Source organism: Brienomyrus brachyistius, chromosome 22, assembly GCF_023856365.1.
Source record: "Brienomyrus brachyistius isolate T26 chromosome 22, BBRACH_0.4, whole genome shotgun sequence".
Classification (NCBI taxonomy): domain Eukaryota; kingdom Metazoa; phylum Chordata; class Actinopteri; order Osteoglossiformes; family Mormyridae; genus Brienomyrus; species Brienomyrus brachyistius.
In genome coordinates this window covers 2,932,914-2,954,637 of record NC_064554.1, presented here as the reverse complement: position 1 = coordinate 2,954,637, position 21,724 = coordinate 2,932,914, and the positions used below count along the sequence as shown (strand labels likewise).

The following is a 21,724-nucleotide window of genomic DNA, read 5'->3' as shown; positions in this document are numbered from 1 at the left end:
ATGGATACGGCTTTGCTATGTTGAACGGGAAACGTAGGCCTATTGAAAAATATTTCAAAATACAGTTTAAAAGAGTCACTTTGAATTATTGAAGCATTACTGAAAGGTTAATATATAGTTTTGGATATTTTCATACTACTTATTGTGCTCATGCAGTTCGCGCTTGAATGTTCATATTTGCCTCGTCATTGGAAAGTCACGCTCGTTACTCATTATATAGTCGGATTCATTATTAGTTCAACTTGTTCAATAGTAGTTTTGAATCTTAAATATAACATGGAAGATATAGTATTAAAATGAATGACTTGGACAGTAGAATACTCAGTTTGGCATTTTGCTTGAAAGTTGAACAATCCACAATTCAAAATAATTATTTTAAAAAATGTACCCAAAGATTTACCCAAAATAATAATATCTGAAATGCTTTCACAAAACAAAAATAGGCCTCATGAATAGGCCCAAATGAAATTGATATAGTAAATGAGTTTAATGATTATTTTACACGGGTGTTCACAGTAGAGAACACAAGTAACACCACCATTTAGTGTAAATACAGTGCCGTCTATGAGCAGTATATGTATAACTGAGGCTGATGTGGTTCAAAGTTTAAAATAAATAAATCGCAGGGCCCTGATGACATCTTACCTATAACTTTAAAAGAGATGAGGGATATTATTAGCCAACCTTTAACTTTACTATTTCAGAAATCGTTATCTGCTGGTGTGGTACCTTCTGATTGGAAGCGTGCTAATATAACACCCATATTCAAAAAAGGGGATCAAAGTAATTCCGCAAACTATAGGCCAATCAGTTTAAATTGCATAACTGGAAAAGTCATGGAAGCTATAATCCAAGTGAAAATGGTAGATTACCTGAATTCAAATAACATTCTGAGGGAAAGCCAACGTGGATTTAGGAGAGGTAGGTCCTGTTTAACTAATTAATCTACTTGAGTTCTTTGAGGAAGCTACAAGAGAAATTGATCACAAAAAGGCCTACGATGTGATCTACTTAGTTATGTTGTCCCCCACAAATGGCTCAAAGCTGCAGGGGTATTAGGAACTGTAGCAGCTTAGACCGAAAACTGGTTAACAGACAGGAAGCAATTAGAGGCACAATGTCACAGTGGGCCTGCGTTCATAGTGGGGTACCGCAGGGTGCAATTTTAGGACCAGTGCTGTTCCTAATTTACATTAAATATACAGTAATCCCCCGTGACCCAATAGGATAAGCGGTTTGGAAAATGGATGGATATACAGTAAACTAAATAAAAAATTTAAACAGTTAAATTTGCAGATGGCACCAAGGTGGGTGGTGTAGCAGATACTAAATTAGCAGCACAGAAGCTACAATGGGATTTGGATTTAATTAGCGATACCTGGCAGACGAAATTTAACATAGATAAATGTAAGGTCATCCATGAAGGGAACAGAAATATAAAGTACAGATATTTTATGGGGTCCGCTGAAATAAAGGTAGCTGTTTACAAGAAAGATGCTTCCATGTCCCACTCTGGCCAGTTTGAGGAAGCAATAAAAAAGGCCATTAGGATGTTGGGTTATATCTGTAGGTGTGTGGAGATTAAGTCAAGGGAGGTCATGCTATGATTATATAATTCCTTGGTAAGACCCCACCTAGAATATTGTGTGCATGTTTGGTCACCATTCCTTGAAAAGGACATTGCCGCCTTGGAAAAGGTGCAGCGTAGGGCTACAAGAATGATTCCTGGTCTTAGAGGAATGTCTTATGAGGAGAGGTTAGCTGAGCTGAATCTGTTCAGCCTTGAGCAAAAGAGACTAAGGGGGGACATGATCCAGGTATATAAGATTCTAACAGGTCTGGATGCTGTTCAGCCAAATGGCTACTTTAGTATTAGTTTAAATACTAGAATTCGTGACCAAAGGTGGAAATTAGCCGGAGAACATTTTAAACTGAATTTGAGAAAATACTTTTTTACACAGCATGTAGTTAGAGTATGGAATAGTCTTCCTGTTCAAGTAGTGCAAACTAAACCCCCCCCCTGGGTTCCTTTTAATCAGAGCTAGATAAGATTTTAACAACTCTGAGCTATTAGTTAAGTTCTCCCCAAATGAGCGTGATGGGCCGAATGGCCTCCTGTCGTTCGTGAATTTCTTATTTTCTTATTACTGCCCTCGCAGCACAATAGGTGGCGCTGTGCACCTTTTCGCCTCACGAAAGTTACTAGTCAATCCGTAGAAGAAGACAAAATGCAGAGCTCGCTGTAGCTGTAAGGTATCCTTGTGGAGCTGGGCATCTAAAGAACTCGTAGACGCGAGATCAACATCTCATAGCAAGAAATAACAACTGCCTTTAAAAAGGACTCCTGAATTTGAAGGCAACCATTGTGCTCACAGAATCAGAAGGTGGAGTTAGTTCAGTTTTGCGAAGCAGGCCTTTTGATTCGGTACAGAACTTACGGACAATGCAAATTATTATTTCAGTTATTTAAACTTCATAGCAGTTTAGAAATCCGTGTGTCAGCCTGCGGTTTGTTTTTTGCTGCCGAAAACAATACGATTACGTGTTTTTCGCTCTCATTTTGTTGAACAGAGATAGTCGAAATGAACATTTTTCGCATTTTGGGTGATGTGTCACATCTTGTGGCCATGGTAATTTTGTTTGTCAAGATCTGGAGGTCAAAATCCTGCGCTGGTATGTACAATAGTGCTTATAGTTGCATTCTAATAAGATAAAAGTCTGTTTAGAAGTAAAACATAACAAATGACATTCATAAATAATATCCGGTGAGCATTGCCATTTGATAAGGAGTTTTGAAATGAATTAAAAATCCTATTAATTATTGTGATTTTGCCTAGTATAAAATAAATGCATTTCAGTTGGCCTGTATATTTCTTTGGGTGATTGGGTCTGTACAGGAATCAAATAGTAGAATTCAATTTGTGAATGTAGGTAATGTAACATAGTGGTATTACATAATAATAAAATAAGCTTTCTCTCCGTCTCCTGGGAACCGAGGTGTGACGTGGCAGCTGCAGCGTGGCTGAACCGCCCGTTACTCCATGCGCTTAACATCCTTGTCTTTCTTGTCGCTGCCTGTATGTTATTGTACTTTTGAGGTTGTTTTTCATAACGAGTTTGCCGGTCCCTACTGTTTAAATTAAAAAAGAAATCAGTCTGGTGTTTCTCTTTTGACCGGAAGCGGAATAACTTCAACACTGTTTTAAGGAACCGCAGATTTGCAATTAATACATGCACATTAATAAAAAACGAATAACAATCTTCTCTCGACAGGTATCTCTGGGAAGAGCCAAGTCCTGTTTGCCCTAGTTTTCACCACCAGATACCTGGACCTGTTCACTTCTTTTATCTCAATCTACAACACTGTCATGAAGGTGCTTTCTTTCAAAGTTTTGGAGTCTGCTCTTTGAAATCTCCTCCTGTTTCGTTTGTTAGGCCACTTAAAAAAAAAAATTGGTTCTCGTCCCCTCCCGACCCGCCGAAATGCCTCCGACCCGATTTTTTTTTTTTTTTAATTTCGTAAAAATCGCATGGAAAACGCCCAAGAATGACGAAATTTGATTTCCCATTCCAATACGTGGGTCAAAGGGCTTGAATCAGACGTGAATCGTTGTAGTGTGTATATGTTCAGACTTTCTCAAAGACTTTTGAAGGAATAGTTTATGGACAGTGTGTTTGAATAGAACAGGGTTTCGTGATGTGATTTGGGCCAGTGCAGTTAAATTCCTATAGTCTTGAAAATACTAGCTTCAATCTAGTTTTCTCAAAATTGTGTAATCCTAGTCTTGGAATGGTTTCATGAACCTAAATTTGTCTCTACCTGAGATGGGCTGGTGCAAAGATTTAAATCTGGGGAAGTGATGTGGTACATGTACTTGTTTGTAGAGTTGCATTTCCTTGTTCAACCATTCAGGTTCCTGTATTTTGTAAATTCCTCGTGTTTTAACATGTTTTAATACACTTTCTTTCTAGATATATATTTTAAAATCTTGGTTGTTCATTTAGAATGGGAATGACAAACAGAATATTGGTTTCAAATAGTATCATTTTTATATTCACGAATGAAACATCAGCATAAAGTATCCAAATCCATAGTTGGGAAGGCATTTATGAGATACACATGGATCAAGGAATTTACATTCTTGTATTTTCTTACATTTAATATATTTGAAACGCAACAAACTGGAAGAACTGAGGAGGCGTACTAAGTAGGTCTGCTCTCTTCGGTAGGTATTTTCAAATATGTATTTTCTTACATATTTGAAAGTCCAAACAGTCAATCAAAATTTGTAAAAAAAAAAAAAAAAAAAAATTAAAAAAACCCTCCCCCCCTACCCACCCCCTCCAAAAAAAAAGGACGAGAACCAATTTTTTTTTAAGTGGCCTTATGGACGTTGAACTAATTTTTAAAAAGCCAGGGAATTGTTTGAGAATCCTGTTTATTTTTGGTTTGTCATATTGACATAGCTCTTTATAAGGAAGCCTGAGTTTGTTCACACAGCCAAACCAGTTTTTGCTTAGCAGACACATTTATTTCAGGCTACATTCCTTAGTATAAATTTATACAGCTCAATATTTACTATAGTAATTCAGATTAAGTTCAAGAAACTAAAGCAGGGTCCTTGCTGATAGTCAAAATGGCAATCTTGTTGCTGTTGTGACTTTTTCAATGATCATTACACGTCATCAGAGGTAATTCTAGCAACTCTGGGGGCCCTAGACAAGAAAACACCTTTTGGGCTCCCCCAGCATGTATTACCATTATTTTAACATGACATCTAAATTAATAAAATCAACAAATACAATTTAATAAACACAAGTCCGTCATTTTCACAGTCCAGAAAGTAAAAATCCAGACTAATATTTTGTTTCAGCCACCCAGTTGAGTATAAAGAGTCACAGAGTTCTCAGCTGGTTGGTTAAAACAAAATCTGTATTTTAACTTTCTGGACCAGAACTACCCACCTCTGCAGTTTTGTGAAAAACATAAAACACAAATAAAGCAAATTTGTCGTTGCAATGTGCCGTGCAATCGACCGCCTTCGGGAGCCCCCTACCAGCTCAGGACCCCCAGGCATTGCTTGCCCCGTCTGCCCTGTCACTACGACTCTGAGCCTCATGTAGCATATTGTTGCACTATGTAAATCGTATGTCTCCCTTCCACTAATTCAGGTTGTGTTCCTGGTTCTGGCCTATGCCACAGTCGAGCTGATCTACCATCGCTTTCGAAACACTTACAGCTCTGAGAGCGACACCTTCCGGGTGGAGTTTGTCCTTGTTCCCGTCGCTGGGTTAGCCTTCATCGAGAACTATGACTTCACCCCGCTGGAGGTGAGTGACCCGCTTGAGTTCGGATCTGGGCTACAACAGTGTGGCTTCTGTTCCGACACCATGTTCAGAATACGGATGGTTGGGTGTATCTGTGTGAATGTCGTGCTTGGCTTCCTCTGGTCTTCTATACCCATTTACATGTTTCTTGGTCAGGTTCTCTGGGCATTCTCCATCTACCTGGAGTCTGTGGCTATTTTGCCGCAGCTCTTCATGATTATCAAGACAGGTGAGGCGGAGTCCATCACCACACACTATCTGTTCTTCCTGGGCCTTTATCGAGCCCTCTACCTGGCCAACTGGGTGTGGCGTTACCAAACGGAGGAGTTCTTCGACCAGATCTCCGTCGTCTCCGGTGTGGTGCAGACCATATTCTACTGTGACTTCTTCTACCTTTACGTCACTAGAGGTTAGTTGCAGCATTAGTGTCTATTCTGTGAAATATCAATTAGCTGAATGTCCCTAAAATGCTAATGGAATGCATGTGAGCATATGTATCTAATGGATTTGTTCATCTCTGTCTTGCTACAGTACTGATGGGCAGTGGAAAGATGGCCTTGCCGATACATGTATGAGCAACCACTACGTCCTCCTTTAAACAGGACTCTCCTATTCAGATCCTTCCCATACTCCTGACTCTCTACATGGATTCAAATCGCAGCTCATCCACTCTTTCATTTGTTTGTGTTCGTTTGTAAACAAGAATTCTGTTTAAATATATACTGAATAAAAAAGGTTTCCGTATCCCGCATATACATTTCGGCACAGTTGAGTTAAATATTCAGTTGCTTTAACCACTGCTTTAAAAATTTTACACAGATAACAGTAAAATAATTTAAACTGATATAATCTCCTTTATTATTGTTGAAATGGTTTGATCCACTGGAGAAGAGTTTATATATTTGGGTGTTCATACATCTGTTGTGTATGCATGTGTGTTTTTATACTGGTGTAATTCTGTGTACAATATGTATAAACATAAGTATCAGAATATTTTAGCATATAAAACTGTATTCTGATCTTTTTTTATCTGAGCATTTGTTGTATTATAACTAACATTTTGGGAACATTTAGGGTCTTTTCCAAGACACTAAGCTTTGATAATTTTGGATATATGGCTGACTGGTAGGGATTGATTGTGTATCAACCATGTTACTATGTAGCACTCTGAATGAGCAAGTTGTTTATGCAAATTAATAAATTACAGACTGAAAATAACTGTTTTATATGGTAAATTCTTACTGTAAGATGTGATGGTTTTTGGTAGCTTGTTATACTTGTAAATTACTTAGTCCATTGTGAGCTAGTGAAAATTTATTTGGGCTAGTACGTTTTATTACAGAAACCGCCGCTAGCAAAAATGTTCACGTTCCACCCCAATACCCACATAAACATTTCACGCAATGTTTGGCTCATCAAACACGAATGACTTGCGCACTTTCTGTGTGTTGCCAACATCAACTGATCTCAATTTTTGTTTCTTGTGCTGGAAATAGTTCTGGCATGTTAGATCAGCATCTTCATGTTGACGTGGAATTTGCACATTTTTGTTTGGTGACGCTGAAGTTGATATCAGATGCGTAGTCATTCAAAGCCATCATACCGAATATGTCGTTTACAGTAGATGTACAAAGCAGTACCAGTCAGCCCATTGTGGGAAATATGAGGCAGCCTAGAGTGCCATCTTATCGGGGGGTACTGACTTTTTTGTTTGGGGTGGGGGGAAGCTGTGGCCACTGTCTTTCAAAATTGAAGTATGATTTCATGCACTAACATTACGTGTACATGTTCAGCCTACATACTAAACACAAAGAAACACTTGTCTAAATGTAGCCTTTTGATTTTAGAAAAAAAATTAATCCCGAAACAACATATTTTTATGTTCTTTTTCTACCCGTTAGTAAAAACATTTGCACGTTGGACTGTCAAAGTTAACGCATTAGCATTAATTTTAAAGTCATTACACATTATAATTCTTTGTGTTACCGCATGTTTTAATTTTGATGCCCCAATGGGAGAATAGTATGACCAAAGACCTGTGGTATCAGCAAGACGGATCATGTTTCGGTAGGTCCCCATTAGGATGAAATGTGTTCAGTAGGTTTTCAACTGGCTTGTGAGACACTGTTTTGGTTGCAATCTTTTCCTACGTTTAAAAATGAAATATCACTAATGCAGTGATTTTGGTAGGACTTTTATTATGAAACATAGGGAATATTCTTTTGACCATGTCTTCCTGTACAGAAGCCCAGCAATGGTGTGTGAAAATTTCAGTCTTTCTACCTCCTCAAACCTTATAATCCTGCATATTTCTATCGGCCAAAAACCATCACCTCTTACCCTCTCCCCTTTGCTGAGGATTCCCACCACCTCTTACCCATAGTATCACTCAATTAGCAAAATGCAGACCACATGGACCCCACTACCGACGTGAGCGTCCCGGTTAATCAGTGCAAGAAAGTCTTGCGGTGCTTGTACAGCACCTTGCTGCCTTCCCTCACGGCGCCCCCTAGTGCCTTGGCTGCTGATGTCAGGGACAGTGGGCTGGAGGCCAGTTGCACCGCCTTTTTCGCCACCTTCCCTCTCTTTGGACTCTCCCCTTTGCTGAGGATTCCCACCCCCTCAGCCGCCCCCTTGCCAACGGCAGTGATCATTTCGCACCAGAAGAGCCTCTCCGCTTGCTTCCTGGCTTTCTCCTCCATCCTCTCGTCCAGCTCCCCCTTACTCTCTGGTCCTTCCCCATCCACCTCTGACCTTCTATCCACCATTAATTGCTCCTGCACCTCCCTTATTGCCCTCTCTGCCTCCTGAAATATCTCGTTGGTGTAAAAGCTGCCCCCATTTGCTTCCACCATCTTTTCTATCTTCTCCAGCAGCGTGGAGACTTGGTCCCGGTTTCCTGGTGCAGTGTTGTTGAAGACATGACACCCTCCCCGGCAACGCTGGACGAACTCCTGAAGCTCCTCGCTCTCCGCCATGTACTTCTCAATGGGCTTGTCCCTCAGCTGGTCCCCCCAGGTGAAGAGGACCATGGTGAATTCCAAAGCCCTCTCCCCGTAGGTCACCTCAATCCACTGCAGGGCATCTTTCTCCTCCTGAGTGAGCCTCCCCACCTGGAGCACTACCAGAAAGGCATGGGGGCCTGGCAAAGACAGGAGGATGCATCGGGCCATCTCCCCTGCCACCTGCTGATTGGATCGCCGGGTGTCAAAAAAGCCCGGCGTGTCAATGACCGTGACGCACCTCCCGGACACACAGCTGCTCCTCCGTTCGCATTGGCTTGTTACGGACCTGGGAGACACCTCAGCCTTGAACAATTCACTTCCCAGGATGGAATTTCCAGAAGAACTTTTCCCAGCGCCGGTTTTTCCCAGCAGCACCATCCTGAGCTCCGGGTCGCTTGGTGCTGCTTGCGCATCAGATTCTGTGAAAGGAGAGTCCGGTTCGTTATTACTGTTAATTATCACCGAACACATGCACACATAAACAGCAATACTATTTTGAGCATTGTTAATTATGTAAACGTTCTTATCTCCCGAGAATCTTAGAGCTGAAAACGATGATAAATATCGCATTTAAGAGTCAAATCGCTCACCCGGACCCGTTGCCGCGCCTCCAGATGACGCCATAAATTTCTTTTCAGCCGCACGACTGCAGCTTTGTGTCGATGTCGTTCATTTAAACCGCTGTGTATTTACAGTAGCTTCGGTCTCCCAAATATCTCATTTCAGTGGTCGCCGTGAAACCGAAGGCGATCCGCAGCCCGCATGGGGCTCGGACTGAGCATGCCCACTGCGGACCGACTGCGCCACTGCGCTGTAGCTGCTCTGCCGGACCTTGTTTCCAGCACATTCCGTATACTCAAGTGCCGCAAGTCAGTCAAAAGAAGATGATTGATTTAAAGAATTCATCATACTACATTATAGATACCTTCATAATGCATTCATAAAGTATTATAAACACGGCTATGACTTTTTACAAAAAGCATAACATATTATAGCCATGCTTATTATGCATTATGAATGCTCTAAGAAGCTCTCATCTATAATGCATTATAGAAATATTATTACCAAAGAGCTTTTTGGAGCTTTTTGGCATAGCCTGTCTCTTTATATATAATTTTCTTGAGGACAGCAGACTTAAATTAGAAGTTGTGGTAAACTCTGCCAATCAATAATTTTTATTCCCAAAAGGTTGCTTAAAATAAATTTTAAGAAACAAAGCAAGGAAGCTGAGGGAAATTGTCCGACAGATTTGTCTGGAAATGCATTAATAGCACTTTTATTATTTGGAATATTTTCTTATTTCGGTCTTTGTGAATGGAATATTTTTGCCACGCGTGTGATTCTTGTCAAACAGTGGAATATTTACCATCCAGTCATGGAAATTTAATATGAATAATACAAAATGTATTTATTATGGAATACTTGGATGTTACCTAACCTGCGATATAACATTTTATATTGTTAAACCGAGAAAAGGAGAATACAATACACAGATTCTGTTTTCATATCCTTATCACCCAGTCACGAGATGCCTTATAGTGGTTAAACTATCAAACTTAGAATTTCTGTTTATTTTAATAAACTAAATGGATTAGATTTATATACACTAACATTTTTACAAGGCATCCAGCATTTCTGTGAATTCAGAAAAAAAATGTACAGCAGGAAATAACTTGTTTTCCAAGCATGCTATATGATTAAGATATGTCATTAAATGATAAAGATATGTCGTTAAAATTAGACTTGAATAGCTGTGCTTAGAATGTGCATCTCTTCACATTGTATGAAGTTCCTCTTGTAACAGGGAGACACGGACTGACAGAATAAGGGACCGTTGTAATGCATTTGCATTCATGTTGGCGCGCTCCTCTGTCAGAAACTTGCCGTCAGGATTGCGGTGTGCTAGTGCTGACCCACTCTACCAGACTCCGTGCCGGGGGCTTCTTCCTCGGGGCCACTTCGTCCAACAGAAAATCCCCAGGAATGCTGCTTGAGGCCAGGTCACCGAAGCAATCCCACATCCCACCATCCTCACCGAACTCCGGAATCTCTCTAGGGTTCGGCTCATCACCCAGAGCCTGGTGCTCAGACATTTTGTTCACGGGCTGATGGTGATAACCAATGTACCTGCACGGATCTTTATTATGTCCTGATTTTGGCTGACAACTGTGTTCCTGAAGTCCAGATTCTCCAAGACGGTATGAGACGTCACCCATGTTATTATCCAGACCGAGTCCATCGTAAGTGTCGGTCATCCCGCAGTTTTTATTTGCCTCTAGCTGCAAGGCGGCATCAGACTGTGCTGCGAACGGGCTACTGCAACCGTCAGTGGAAAGATGGCGTTGACATCCACCATTGTGGACTGCTGACTGAGTCCTGCCCTGAGCTTGGAGCGCACGATAAGGTTGTCGACCTCCGTCTGCCAAGTACACCTCTTCAGGCTTCTCCGTAATGCCATCCTCTCTGGAGGCGGCGTCCTGTACTGCTTCAGCGCCCTCTACTGGCACAGGTCCAGATCCTTGACGTTCCCTCTTCGATTCTGAAGGGTCGATAGTGGAAAAGGATCAATCGATGGTCACTAATACACACAAGCGCATAGAAGGGGCAGAATGTGTGTTTGAGAGGCCTGATCTGCCATGCAGATATTGGGTCCTCTGAACAGCGAAAAAGGAACTGAATAGAGAGAAATGTGGAGGGAGGCGCTTCAGAGTTCAGAGATTTTAATTTACATTCACATTTACATCTATTTAGCAAATGCTTTTTTCCCCCCAAAGTGAGGATCCATGCCGATTAGGAAACCATGTATGAAGATATAAATACCAGCAAAGAGAAGCAGTGAGGTAGCAGAATGATTAATGCTTTGCTCAGTCTCAGTGCCAACCTGGTGTTGCTAGCCTTGGGTGGCATGTGCCCTCCTTATTATGGGCCTCGCGCTGAACGGCTGGCTGGACGTGCAGCTTGCCCCCCATGACCGAGGCCAGGGGCACCATGCCCAGGCTATGCTTAGAGCGGACGCACTGCAAGGCGTCTGTGATCCAGCGCATCTCACGCCACGCCATGTCCAGGCTCTGAAGAAGAAGTGGGAGGTAGGAGATTTAGCAGGGTGATCCGGTCATGTGCGTCATGGCCCTGGCTAGTGGCATATTCCTGTGTTCTGTGATCCTGGCAGAGATGTATCTTTCTCTGTATGTTCATGCGGTCGCACAGATATGCCAGCCGACTCTGACTCACACACATACAGCGGTGGGTAGTTCAGGCCCTGAGAGTTTAAGTCCAGACCAAGATTTTGTTCCAACCATCCAGCCGAGTATAAAGAGTCATAATCACACAGTACTCAGCTGGTTGGTTGAAACAAAATCATGGACTGGACTTTTCCTCTCTTGCCCCGAACTACACATCTGCATACATATATAACCTCAATGGGGGAATGCATCATAGATTGTTCGTGGGCAGCAGTGTCTCACCTGTGAGAGGCGAGTGATGTGGCTGAGGCGATCCTTAGCCTCCTGTATCTCCTTGCTGTCCAACGCCTCTCGCAAGGCCTGCTGGGAAAGATGGGCGTCCAGTTCCAGTCTCACCCAAGCCTGGCAGTACTCAGACAAGAATTCCTTTTCATAAGTCCAGAAATGCACTGAAAGGAAAGCGAGTGTGTGTGGGGGGTGTGAAAGAGAGAGAGAGAGGGAGAAATAGGTAGACATTAATATTTTTGCTGCCTTTATAATACAAATAAATAGAGGCTTATTCAGAACACTAGTGCTTGTAAAATACAACCCTGCATAGTAATGGCCATAAATAAGATAAATAACCCAGCTATTAGAGCACTGGTACTACACTATTACTATAACATTACTCAAATTAATACTCAGCTGATGTTTTTGTTACTAGCCGGCACAGTTTTTACCCAGCTCAAAGATCTGCAGGGGCAAAGTGAGGCCCGGTTTCTGCGAGTCCTCTGGCAGCCTGGGGGTGGCGCTGAACTCCTCACTGGGTGGTAGCAGTAGCAGCATGGAAATACCCTCCCCAAATTGCAGCAGCTCCTGAGTGTATATGCGGTACTCGCGTGCCTGTGGAGCACGGAGGGGAGGGAGAGGACAGGAAGGTGAGAGGAGGGGTCAGGGTGGGCCCAGATGGACGTCGCGGAGATGCCCACATCCCTACACTTTTCTGTTATTGGTAGATGTACAATACTGTGCAAAAGTCTTAGGCAGTCAAATTCATGTTCATTTTTTATTGTGTTACTATTAATGTGTATGTTGTAATGTTTTATTTCCTTTTTTCAGAGCAAATATACACTTATTACATAGATGAATAAACTTAAACACTTTCTTTGACTGCCTAAGACTTTTACACAGTACTGTGGCTGAAATCTGTAATAGTGCACCATTTTACAGCTTGCCAGTGACGCCCCCTGCAGGCCAGGCCAGCGATCGTACCCTGTGGAGCGGGACGCACAGCTTGTTTAGCAGTTGGGTGACGGCGGCCCTCAGCGATTTCGCAAAGTCCCTGGGCACAGTGCTCTCGAGTCTGTCCAGCTCCTGATTCGCTGAGATGGACTGACCTCTTCCGTCATCACCAATCACCGGCAGGCTCTGCAGCCACGCCCACTCTTCCCTTTCCAAGTACAAAACCAGAAACTTATTATTATTATTATTATTACAGACAAATCAGTTAAAATAAGGGTAGCATTATCCCGCTGTGGCGATGAATCCCACACAGCACAAATCAGTTCACACTCCATCAACTGTGTTAAAACACCCCCCCCCCCACCCCCGCAGCAGTAGCCCCTCCAAGCCTGATATGTTATTAGAGGAAACCCATTTGGGCAATGTGTGCCTGACAGGCGCGTGATGCTATTCTAAGACTGTGGGCTGTGACGAGGACGAGCTATTCAGCCTGAAACCCTCCAGCTGAAAAAAGCGGAGGGGGGGGGTTAGGATGCAAGACAGAATATGCTCATAGATCACAATGCTCTGAGCCACTGCATAGCCCATAATAATATCCAACCATCCATCCATCCTTCTACCAGCTGCTCATGTACAGAGCTTCAGGGGGATGTGGAGCCTTTCCAAAAGCTGCGTATAGCGCAACGTGAGCCCCCCCCCCCCCCCAGTGGGGTGCCAGCCCATCAGAGGGCACACAGTCACACACCCACAATGACACACTGTGGGCAATGAGAAGGTACCACCATGTACTGGCGAGGCAGGAGTTGAACCCACAAGCCTGACGACTGTGGCTCCCACTGAGCCACGCTGATAGTATTTCATTACAGTATCACACATAACAGCATGAGACAGTCCAACAAAAGGCGCCTCTCTAGGGATGTGGGATTTAAGTCCATGTCGCTGCGATACCGTGAGACGTGGGCGTTGTGCCGGACCCTGGCGTGGCACAGGAGGTTGGGCAGCTTCTGAGGAACCAGGACTCGGATCTGCTCCACTAGGCTGCGCAGCTTGAGCACGCCCACGTAGAGGCCTGGGCTGGCCCTCTGAAAGCTCTGCCTGTGGTAGACAAGTTTCTCCTGGGGCAGGGGGGTAAAGATGGGGTGGGGGTGTCAGAAAGGTATCTCGGACCTCAGAGGAAGTACCGGCACACTGAGGCAAGAAAATACGAGAGACCTGTTTGGAGCTAAAACTCACATCAGAAGGAGAAGGCAACACCGAGGATAAGGTGCTGGGAGGTTACTGTTTCAAACCAACAGCCAGGAGCTGTTGTTGGACTCTTGAACCAGTAGGTTTGAGTGCTATAGTGGTCGGTAAAAGCTATTCAGTTGCTTGCAGCTAAAAATAATGGCATCCAACACGCCGCGATAACGCCGTCTGTGGGGTCATGTGATCACCTTCAGGCGCTCGGTCAGCGCGTCCATGGCGGTGGGGGTGGGCGTCAGCATGGGCCTGCTCCTGTCCAGGCAGGAGAGGGAGGCCCAGTGGAGCAGGTGCTCAGGACATTGGGCCTCCGGAAAGCATTCCTTGAAGGTCACCAGCAAGACGTTGCCATGGTTATCCTTCAGAGGCTCGTAGTATACCTGACCCAAATCCTCGGTGCCGAGGGAGGACTAAGAAGAGGGAGAGAGGGATCAGGGACAGGGGTGGATGGGCAGAGGGACCTGCCCTTTGTCCTATCTTTTGTTTTTTTTTACCTGCAGCTGTGCGACAGCTTGTAGGATGTTGCGCCTGCTCTGAAGGAGGGATGAGGAGGAAGACAATGATGAAGAGAGGGCTTGTTGCAGGCAAGGAACCTGCTGCCAAGCACAAGAAAGCTGAGGCAGAGGGAGAGAATTAAATTAAGTAGAGTAAATAGAGCTCCTGTAGCAATTAAGGCAGTTCAGTCAGTGTTTGAAAGTCACATTACAGGTGGAGAATTGCATGTCACCATGAAGCTGCACGTTGAGCATAAAACGATCATGTATGTTGAGAGAATGAGCACCTTGGCAAACCACAGGAAGTCCTGAGTTACAGAGGTGGGGCAGCTTTGGATCTCCAACAATGGGAGCTGGTTGTTTGAGGTCAGCAGGATCTTCTCCTTGTGGTAGAAGACAGCGGCCAGATACACACCCCTAGGGAGGAGAAAAGGTGAAATGAAAAATCGAAAGAAATAAGCAATAATGAGCCTGATTCTACTCAATGTTGTAGTTACAAGTGTAAGTCTGACCTGCCAGGCTGTTGGTATTGACAATTCCCCTGTTTCTGCAAAAACACAACCTTAATCTCTGGTGCTGGAACAGTAAAGAAAGAGGGCCAAGGCTCGTACCTCTGCAGGAGGCTGACGAACTTCGTGGCAGAGTGGAAGAGCTGCTTGAGGCCACGGGAAAGGGACTGACGCATACTGGTCCCCGGCCGCCTGGAGGCTTCTGTGGAGAACAGGGCGAAGGTGAGCAAAACAGGCAAGGGGAAGATGGCTGGGCGAGCAGTGAAGATGGACGAAGGAACTAGTGGGAACCAAAAGTAGACAATCAGATTTAAATAGGGTCTGGAAGCTTTTTCCTTAAATATTGGTATATCTTATTCTAAAGCATTATATCAAGAAGTGCATACAAAATGGACAGTTCCTGGAACCTACTATACTATATTTTATACAATGCTGTCATTCACTATACCATACTATGGTATTCTATGCTAAGCTTTGCTATACTACACTATACTTTACTATACTATACTATGTTGTGCTGTGTTATGCTATGCTATACTACACTGTCCTTATACTATATGAATGTGCCCCATTCTCCACACTGTGCTCTCTGTGTATACCTGTGCAGTACCCTCCATACTCCGGATCTCTGATCTGCTCTAATAGCCTCTTCACCTCGTCAGCCTGACTCCTGACCCGCTGCTTGACACCACTGCACTCCCGCCAGCCTGCAGGGGGAGACGTGGCTCAAGAAAAGAGACTTTGCAGAATCCATTGAAGCGTTCAGAGGATAAAAGGCTGCGGAGATGAGCCGCAGTCACACGCACTCACTGGAGGGGGCGGCGCTGGCCGGCTTGGAGCCCTGGGCTGAGCCCCATCCCTTTATGTTGCAGGCACTTACTCTCACGAAGTAGCGCATTCCCTGCGGAGAAATGCACGCGACGCAGGACTCTTAGCACTGGTGCATGTACACGTGTGGTGGGTGTGTGATCATGACTCTTGAGGTGTCTTACAGGCTCCAGTCCGGTGATGGTGTAAGCCAGGCTGCTGGTGGCCATGACCAGGTCGGATCCGCAGATGGACTGGAAAGTGGCAGAGGTACTCCACTCCACTGTTGCAGGGACGACATTGGTTTCTCATCCCTCACTGTTATACTTCCATGGTTGCTGACTAGACTTCTGTTCACATGCACTTGCCAAAATTTGATGTCAATCTTTTAATTCAATCTATTGACCTTGCAAATACCCCATTGGGCACAGATTAGATCAGCAGAAGCTGACTGAGCAGCTCTAATATCTTGGTTTACTTTCTATAGCTTGTCACCGAAGCTTCCTCCAAATTATCATACTTTTCTGAAGCTCAGCATTTTACGGAATTAATGCACGTTAGGTAGCCTGCACAATCGCACAGCATTTAAGCATGGTCGACCCTTACACTGTTTGCTTCCACAAACACTTGATTACAGGTTTAGCTATAACTGGAACTCTGCTTTGAACAGGCTATGGTCAGTGTCACTTTAAGACACGGAGCTCCTCCTATTGCCCCACCCACCTTTAAAGCAAGAGACCAATCCCGTAGCATTCCCGACTGCCTCCTTGAAGGACACGGCCAATGAACCAGCTCCAGTCACCTGCAGTGAGACCGAGCTGGGCGGGCCTGGGAGAACTGGGAGCAGGACACACACACACACACACACAGACCGTAAAAAAGGGTCACAGAGATTCCTTGCTTGTGTGCTTTTCATGGAACGTAAGCTGAGAATCCAGCTCAGATTGCTACTTTCAATAAAACTGATTACTGTTCAATCCAAGCCACCAAACTTTTATGTCAGTATTGGTGGAGGTGGCATTGCTACTTTAGCCCTGCACCCCACATGAAATAGAATAGAACAGAATAGAATTATCTTATTGACCCCCATTGGGATACTGTCATTTTACCTATCCCATCTAGCTCCCTTAAGATACATTTACAAGTGACAGCAAGCTTGGGGGCCACAGCACAGGGTCAGCCGGCATGCAGCCCCCTTGGAGCTGGAGGTGAACTGTTTTGCTTGGAATTTGAACCGAAGCCCAGCTGTTCATGGGCAGTGAGTCCTAACTCATCTATGAATACTGAAGAGGACACACTTTCCCCCTACAGCTCTCTGCGATCAATAAATCGGACAGATGCACTGCCAAATGCCTGAAATAAAAACTAATTATTACTCAGCAGAACGATTAAATGGGCCGTAATAAATATAAAGACGAAAATGCAGACACCACAGAGGTACAGATGTTTGTTCCTGATGGCCTCCTCAAGGAGCATGTCAACACAGCCGCAGCCGGAAAAGGAAGCGACTCGGCACGCCAGTGCCGGTACCAGACCCGACCGTAGTAGCAGGCCGTACCCGTGCGGTGGAAGCTGTCCCGCATCCTGAGGTAGAGCTGCCGGCGGAGCGTCCAGATCCGCAGCTGCTGCTGAGCGCTGGTCTGCTCTTGCACGTCAGGTCTCTCCAGCATCAGCCCCTTCCATTCCCCCAGCTTGGTTCCCGCCAGCTCCACCAGGGTGTTCAGCTTGGCTGCCCACTCCGGGGGGGAATACGCTGTGAAAGACAGCATTTAAATATGAATCACACCACAATCTATTTAACAAGCCATGATATTGTCAGGGGATCTTATTTTAGAAAGCACCTGGGGCACTTTAATGCATGGGCTTATCCAGGCCTCTGCTAAAAGGGGCCTCAGCTAACCTTATTTAATTAAATTTAAAATCCCTTTTAAACTTTTACCATTGCCAGCAACTACACTATTACATAAAATAGTTGAGGGGTCTCTAACAACTCCAATAGCCCAGGGGCCTCTGACCGTAGTAATGTGCCTCTGGAAACATCCTACTTGGATGAGAGCTTTTATTCAGAAGTATAGCCTCTTTTTCTCAGAGTAACCTCACATGAGCTTTTACTGGAGCTTGAATTCATATTGTGTCATTCAGCACTCTGTCCTTCCTAACCCCTCTGCTATGTTACAATACCTTTAAGTTCACAACATTACATCATCAGATTCACAGCGTTACATCATCAGGAGCTGAAGTGACATCATAATTAAGTCCCAGCCAAGTCTGCAGTATATCGGAGTGAAACTGTGGACCAGACTCACAGTGGGGGTTGTGTCTGGCGCCAGCCTTGATGAGCATGTGCAGCAACAGGGAATTCTGGGTGAGTATGGCCACATCGAGGGGGACCAGCCCCTCTTCGTTTACATCGTTCACCCCCCACTCTTCCAACTTGCCCTCCCTCTTCTGTCCCTTTCCCTCCTTTTTCCTGTCTCTGCCCTCCACTTTGACCTTGGATAACATGCTCTTCACAGCTGAGGTGTCCTCATTTTCCACTGCCTCCCATAGACTCTTGTACTGAAAAAGAGAAGTACATTTTTGTAAGAGAGCATTAAGGAAATGCATGTTAACAATATGACTACAGCTGGAATGCCTGCAAAGAAAGCGCCTACCACCATTCAATTATTACATTCATTATTATGTTCATTTTTGTATTGGCAGAGGTGTAGAATGTGTACAGCAAACACAGAAATAAAAAAAAGTTCCAGTGAGGGGATTTGAAAACATATTCTAACTGAAAGTGAGGACCAGAGTAATAATTTGACCATTTAAAAGCAGGTGCAGAGAATATTCACAGATGATAATTCACTTTCACGAAACCTAATGACAACATATAGTCCCCTATGTCGAAGGTCAGAGAGGCCAGTGGGCTCTTACAGATGGCAGGGGCTTGTGGTGGTGTTTGGAGTGCTGACGCTCAGCGGGGGTCTCGCTGCCGCGCAGTCTGACTGACAGGTTCCTGTACAGACGCTTGGGGGAGACGGACCCCAAGGAACGCCTCCTCAGCGGCGGCTTTCTCACTGACATTGGACAAGGGGAGCGGGAGGTATGGCTACGCTACGGGGAATGCGGTTGTCGGGGAGCAGGGGATTGTGGGATATCGAGGCCTCAGAAGGTGAATCCCCACACCTGTGATCCGTGTCACCCTACAGACGAATGAAAGGGAAAGACGTGAGAAATGGAGTGAGCTGGCTGAAGACGACAGGAGAACAAATGAAGAGGGTACAGATTAGACAAAAGCATTTATTACAGCACTTTGGAATTATTTCAGGTATGTTTTTTTGCTGCAAATAGACAGCAAGTTGCATGCCTGTAGGGTGTAACTTTGAAATTCCAATTGAATATTCTTTCTACAAGGGACATTAAATACTGCTCTGATTCGTGGGATGAAACAGTTAACTGGTGCATTTAAAGTTAAAGGACAGCCGAGAATTTGACTCTGCCATCACCACACAACTAATCAATGGGATGTCAGTCACATACTCTTTCCATGTTATATAGGAAACATTTTATTTGATGTATATTTTCATTTGTAGTTGTTCACTCAGCGTACCAATGTTTAACAAGAATAAAAAACCTGCAGTTTATAAAATAAATGGAAATGTGGCAAAAACCTGTGGTGTGAAAAACCTTTTGACTGGTGGTGTGTATCTACAGATTAGGTATTAGAATTTAGTGACTGTAAGTAGTGTGAGAGAGAACATTCCTATTCGTCATGGGTCCTCGTCAAATCCGAAAATAAATCAATGAATGGAGGTGTATGGAAAATGTTTGCTGGCTATCCCTCTACCTCTGTTGTTAATTTGCTGGTCTTCTCAAATATATTGTTTGGCTTAGTCGCTCCATACCAAAGAACAGCGAACACTCTATTATTCCATGGATGAATTATGCATTATTTCAGCTAATGTCAAAACACCCTCTGAAAATATTTTATACATTATTTATGTGCTTTGAGTATTTCTTTGTTCTGTATATAACTGATCTCATTTTCATTTCCTGTACCCCCCCCCCCAAAGCCTCTGTCTCCCACCTGTCTTTTTTCTCTGTCTTCTTCCTCTGTTGTTTTTTTCTTTAAATGTGAACGTGTCAAAATACACACTGAATGCCGTCCATTACGAAGAGTTCAGAGAATTACATTTGTCCTGCATTTCTTCATTAAAAATGCTGTGTTTCCCGGAACAAAAATAAACATGATGTTGTTCTTCAGAGTCGAAAAGCAAGACGTGTCCCCCGTCTGCGTGTCGTCTACATGTTTTTGCTGTATGTCCCACACAATTTGATTAGACTGATTATGGACCTTCCTGTGAACTGCTTCTATGGTTCCCCCGTAAAGTGGAAGGCAATGTACCAATCTAAATGGATACCACACACCAAATTATCCTATTCTAAAGCATTCGCTTTACTGCCAGGAGCAGAGGACGAGCACAAATCTTTCCTGTTCTATTATGAACCCTTTCATAGATGAGGATCATGGATCTATTCTCATGGATAAACTTTTCACCAGTTTTTTTTTTTTTTTACATTGACTTTTCTCAAGATATAGGCATTCCTTTCAACAACAAGGGTGACTTGCAGAGAAGTAAAATGTCAAAGAGCATATAAGCTCTCAATATCATTGTTCTTCAGTGTCCAAATAATAACATGTACATAAGGACAAAACCCACAGCCAAACATTTGCTCAGAAAGTGTTCCCCTTTCTTAAATATGCACTGACACCCTCAAGAAAACCACAAAATCCACAGAATAATACCAATCATTAGCTATTAAAACTACAGTCAAAGACATGCCAGCTTAGTTTCTGTATAAATATTTAAAAAGACAAAAAAAAACAGACAAACCTTAGAGGAGATTAATTTCAGCTCTGGCTTTACCAGTCATCTTGTGTCTCTTCATCGGGAATGGTACCCAACTTGATTACATGCTCCATCAGCACAATGGATTCTTGCCACAGCAGGATGGTCCCGTAGCTTGAGTCTTGCTGTGTGTTTCACATTCTGAGTGTTATGAGTGGCTATCAGCACCAAATGGGGACAGCTGTCAGGTTCTCTGCTGCTTTGGCAGCACGTCACATCTTCACATCACATTTTCTATGTCTCCCTCCCACCCGACCCCCCACCTGCACTTACAAAAGACCTCTCTTCCACAAACAAATGCAATCCCTTGCTTTCTTCTGTCCACTATATATTTTTTAAAAAACAAAAAAAATAAACCTGACCACTAGTTTTAGAAGTCAAGATGACAGAGGTTGTGCAGTGAGGAAGTCCTGTTAGCAGTAGCTGTCCGAATTGCTGTCAAAGAGAAATTTAATATTTCAAGCAAACACATGAAATATTGGGTTGAACTGCGCATACCTTTATCTGGCTTCTCACATGAAAAAGAAAGAAAAATTATCCCCTGATCGGAGGGAGCTGGTTATGTAGTGCAGCACAGCCGTGTCGTGTTTAATGTGCCCCAAACATCGTTACTTCCTACCAATAGCTCAGTTGTGAAAATGACTCACTCCTTGGTTAACAATTTTGAAACCATTTGACTTGACACTATATCTTGAGTGAACCGTGTCAGCTTTTGATGTTATGTGGCTAGTGCATCCTACTTTAGATTAAAACCCAGTGCTACCCTTGGCAAGCAGTCAAAGAAACATCCCAACATCCTTTCCCCAGATTTTGGCTAAAAAAATAGTTGACATGGCCTTTCTAACGATGTTTATTAGAATATAATTGTTATTATCGGTACTGGGAGCCTCACAAACCACCCTGAATTGCCCTTAGTGAAATTAGTGTTTTCTCTGTGTTCGTGATTGCCCAGTATGTAGTTTGACCCTTATCCTTATTTATGATTATTTACCATAACAGGGGCATTTTTCATATGAGAACTAGTGAATGTACATTTTTTAATTA

The 21,724-nt window shown here is 43.7% G+C and overlaps 3 protein-coding genes across 6 annotated transcripts; 1 reads left to right on the top strand and 2 right to left on the bottom strand.

The window, feature by feature from the left end:
- The first annotated feature begins 1,961 nt into the window (after positions 1 to 1,961).
- LOC125718310 (ER lumen protein-retaining receptor 3-like) lies at positions 1,962 to 6,546 on the top strand. Its single transcript, XM_048992078.1, has 5 exons — positions 1,962 to 2,673; positions 3,274 to 3,374; positions 5,173 to 5,331; positions 5,485 to 5,737; positions 5,860 to 6,546. The coding sequence occupies exons 1-5, from the start codon at positions 2,583 to 2,585 to the stop codon at positions 5,901 to 5,903; spliced, it is 648 nt and encodes a 215-aa protein (XP_048848035.1). The 5' UTR covers positions 1,962 to 2,582; the 3' UTR covers positions 5,904 to 6,546.
- Positions 6,547 to 7,506: 960 nt separating this feature from the next.
- On the bottom strand, positions 7,507 to 9,393 carry LOC125718305 (GTPase IMAP family member 7-like). The gene is made up of 2 exons (XM_048992067.1): positions 8,924 to 9,393; positions 7,507 to 8,752 (listed from the first exon to the last, which is right to left on the bottom strand). The coding sequence occupies exons 1-2, from the start codon at positions 8,955 to 8,957 to the stop codon at positions 7,776 to 7,778; spliced, it is 1,011 nt and encodes a 336-aa protein (XP_048848024.1). The 5' UTR covers positions 8,958 to 9,393; the 3' UTR covers positions 7,507 to 7,775.
- Positions 9,394 to 9,565: 172 nt separating this feature from the next.
- On the bottom strand, positions 9,566 to 21,297 carry LOC125718281 (ankyrin repeat and fibronectin type-III domain-containing protein 1-like). 4 transcript variants are annotated; one of them, XM_048992006.1, is made up of 19 exons: positions 21,179 to 21,297; positions 20,666 to 20,838; positions 18,705 to 18,973; positions 18,092 to 18,344; positions 17,344 to 17,538; positions 16,509 to 16,622; positions 15,971 to 16,068; positions 15,789 to 15,879; positions 15,578 to 15,685; positions 15,081 to 15,180; positions 14,757 to 14,886; positions 14,470 to 14,589; positions 14,170 to 14,385; positions 13,685 to 13,851; positions 12,767 to 12,944; positions 12,235 to 12,397; positions 11,798 to 11,964; positions 11,215 to 11,401; positions 9,566 to 10,872 (listed from the first exon to the last, which is right to left on the bottom strand). In XM_048992006.1, the coding sequence occupies exons 3-19, from the start codon at positions 18,852 to 18,854 to the stop codon at positions 10,220 to 10,222; spliced, it is 3,090 nt and encodes a 1,029-aa protein (XP_048847963.1). In that variant the 5' UTR covers positions 18,855 to 18,973; positions 20,666 to 20,838; positions 21,179 to 21,297; the 3' UTR covers positions 9,566 to 10,219. The 4 variants fall into 4 exon arrangements, with proteins under 4 accessions (XP_048847963.1, XP_048847964.1, XP_048847962.1 ...); XM_048992007.1 differs by having other exon boundaries at positions 20,666 to 20,805; positions 21,179 to 21,289; XM_048992005.1 differs by lacking the exon at positions 21,179 to 21,297 and having other exon boundaries at positions 20,666 to 20,895.
- Positions 21,298 to 21,724: the final 427 nt, after the last annotated feature.

What these genes read in the sequence shown, in the direction of transcription:
- LOC125718305 (XM_048992067.1), bottom strand. Translation starts at nt 8,957, where the DNA reads ATGGCGTCATCTGGAGGCGCGGCAACGGGTCCGG. An exon ending in AGGCGCGGCAACGGGTCCGG is followed by an intron (nt 8,753 to 8,923) that starts GTGAGCGATTTG and finishes CTCCTTTCACAG; the next exon opens with AATCTGATGCGCAAGCAGCA.
- LOC125718310 (XM_048992078.1), top strand. Translation starts at nt 2,583, where the DNA reads ATGAACATTTTTCGCATTTTGGGTGATGTGTCACATCTTGTGGCCATG. An exon ending in GAGGTCAAAATCCTGCGCTG is followed by an intron (nt 2,674 to 3,273) that starts GTATGTACAATA and finishes TTCTCTCGACAG; the next exon opens with GTATCTCTGGGAAGAGCCAA. An exon ending in TCTACAACACTGTCATGAAG is followed by an intron (nt 3,375 to 5,172) that starts GTGCTTTCTTTC and finishes CCACTAATTCAG; the next exon opens with GTTGTGTTCCTGGTTCTGGC.
- LOC125718281 (XM_048992006.1), bottom strand. Translation starts at nt 18,854, where the DNA reads ATGTCAGTGAGAAAGCCGCCGCTGAGGAGGCGTTCCTTGGGGTCCGTC. An exon ending in ATTGGTCTCTTGCTTTAAAG is followed by an intron (nt 16,069 to 16,508) that starts GTGGGTGGGGCA and finishes TCCCTGCAACAG; the next exon opens with TGGAGTGGAGTACCTCTGCC. An exon ending in ACTTCCTGTGGTTTGCCAAG is followed by an intron (nt 14,590 to 14,756) that starts GTGCTCATTCTC and finishes CCTCTGCCTCAG; the next exon opens with CTTTCTTGTGCTTGGCAGCA.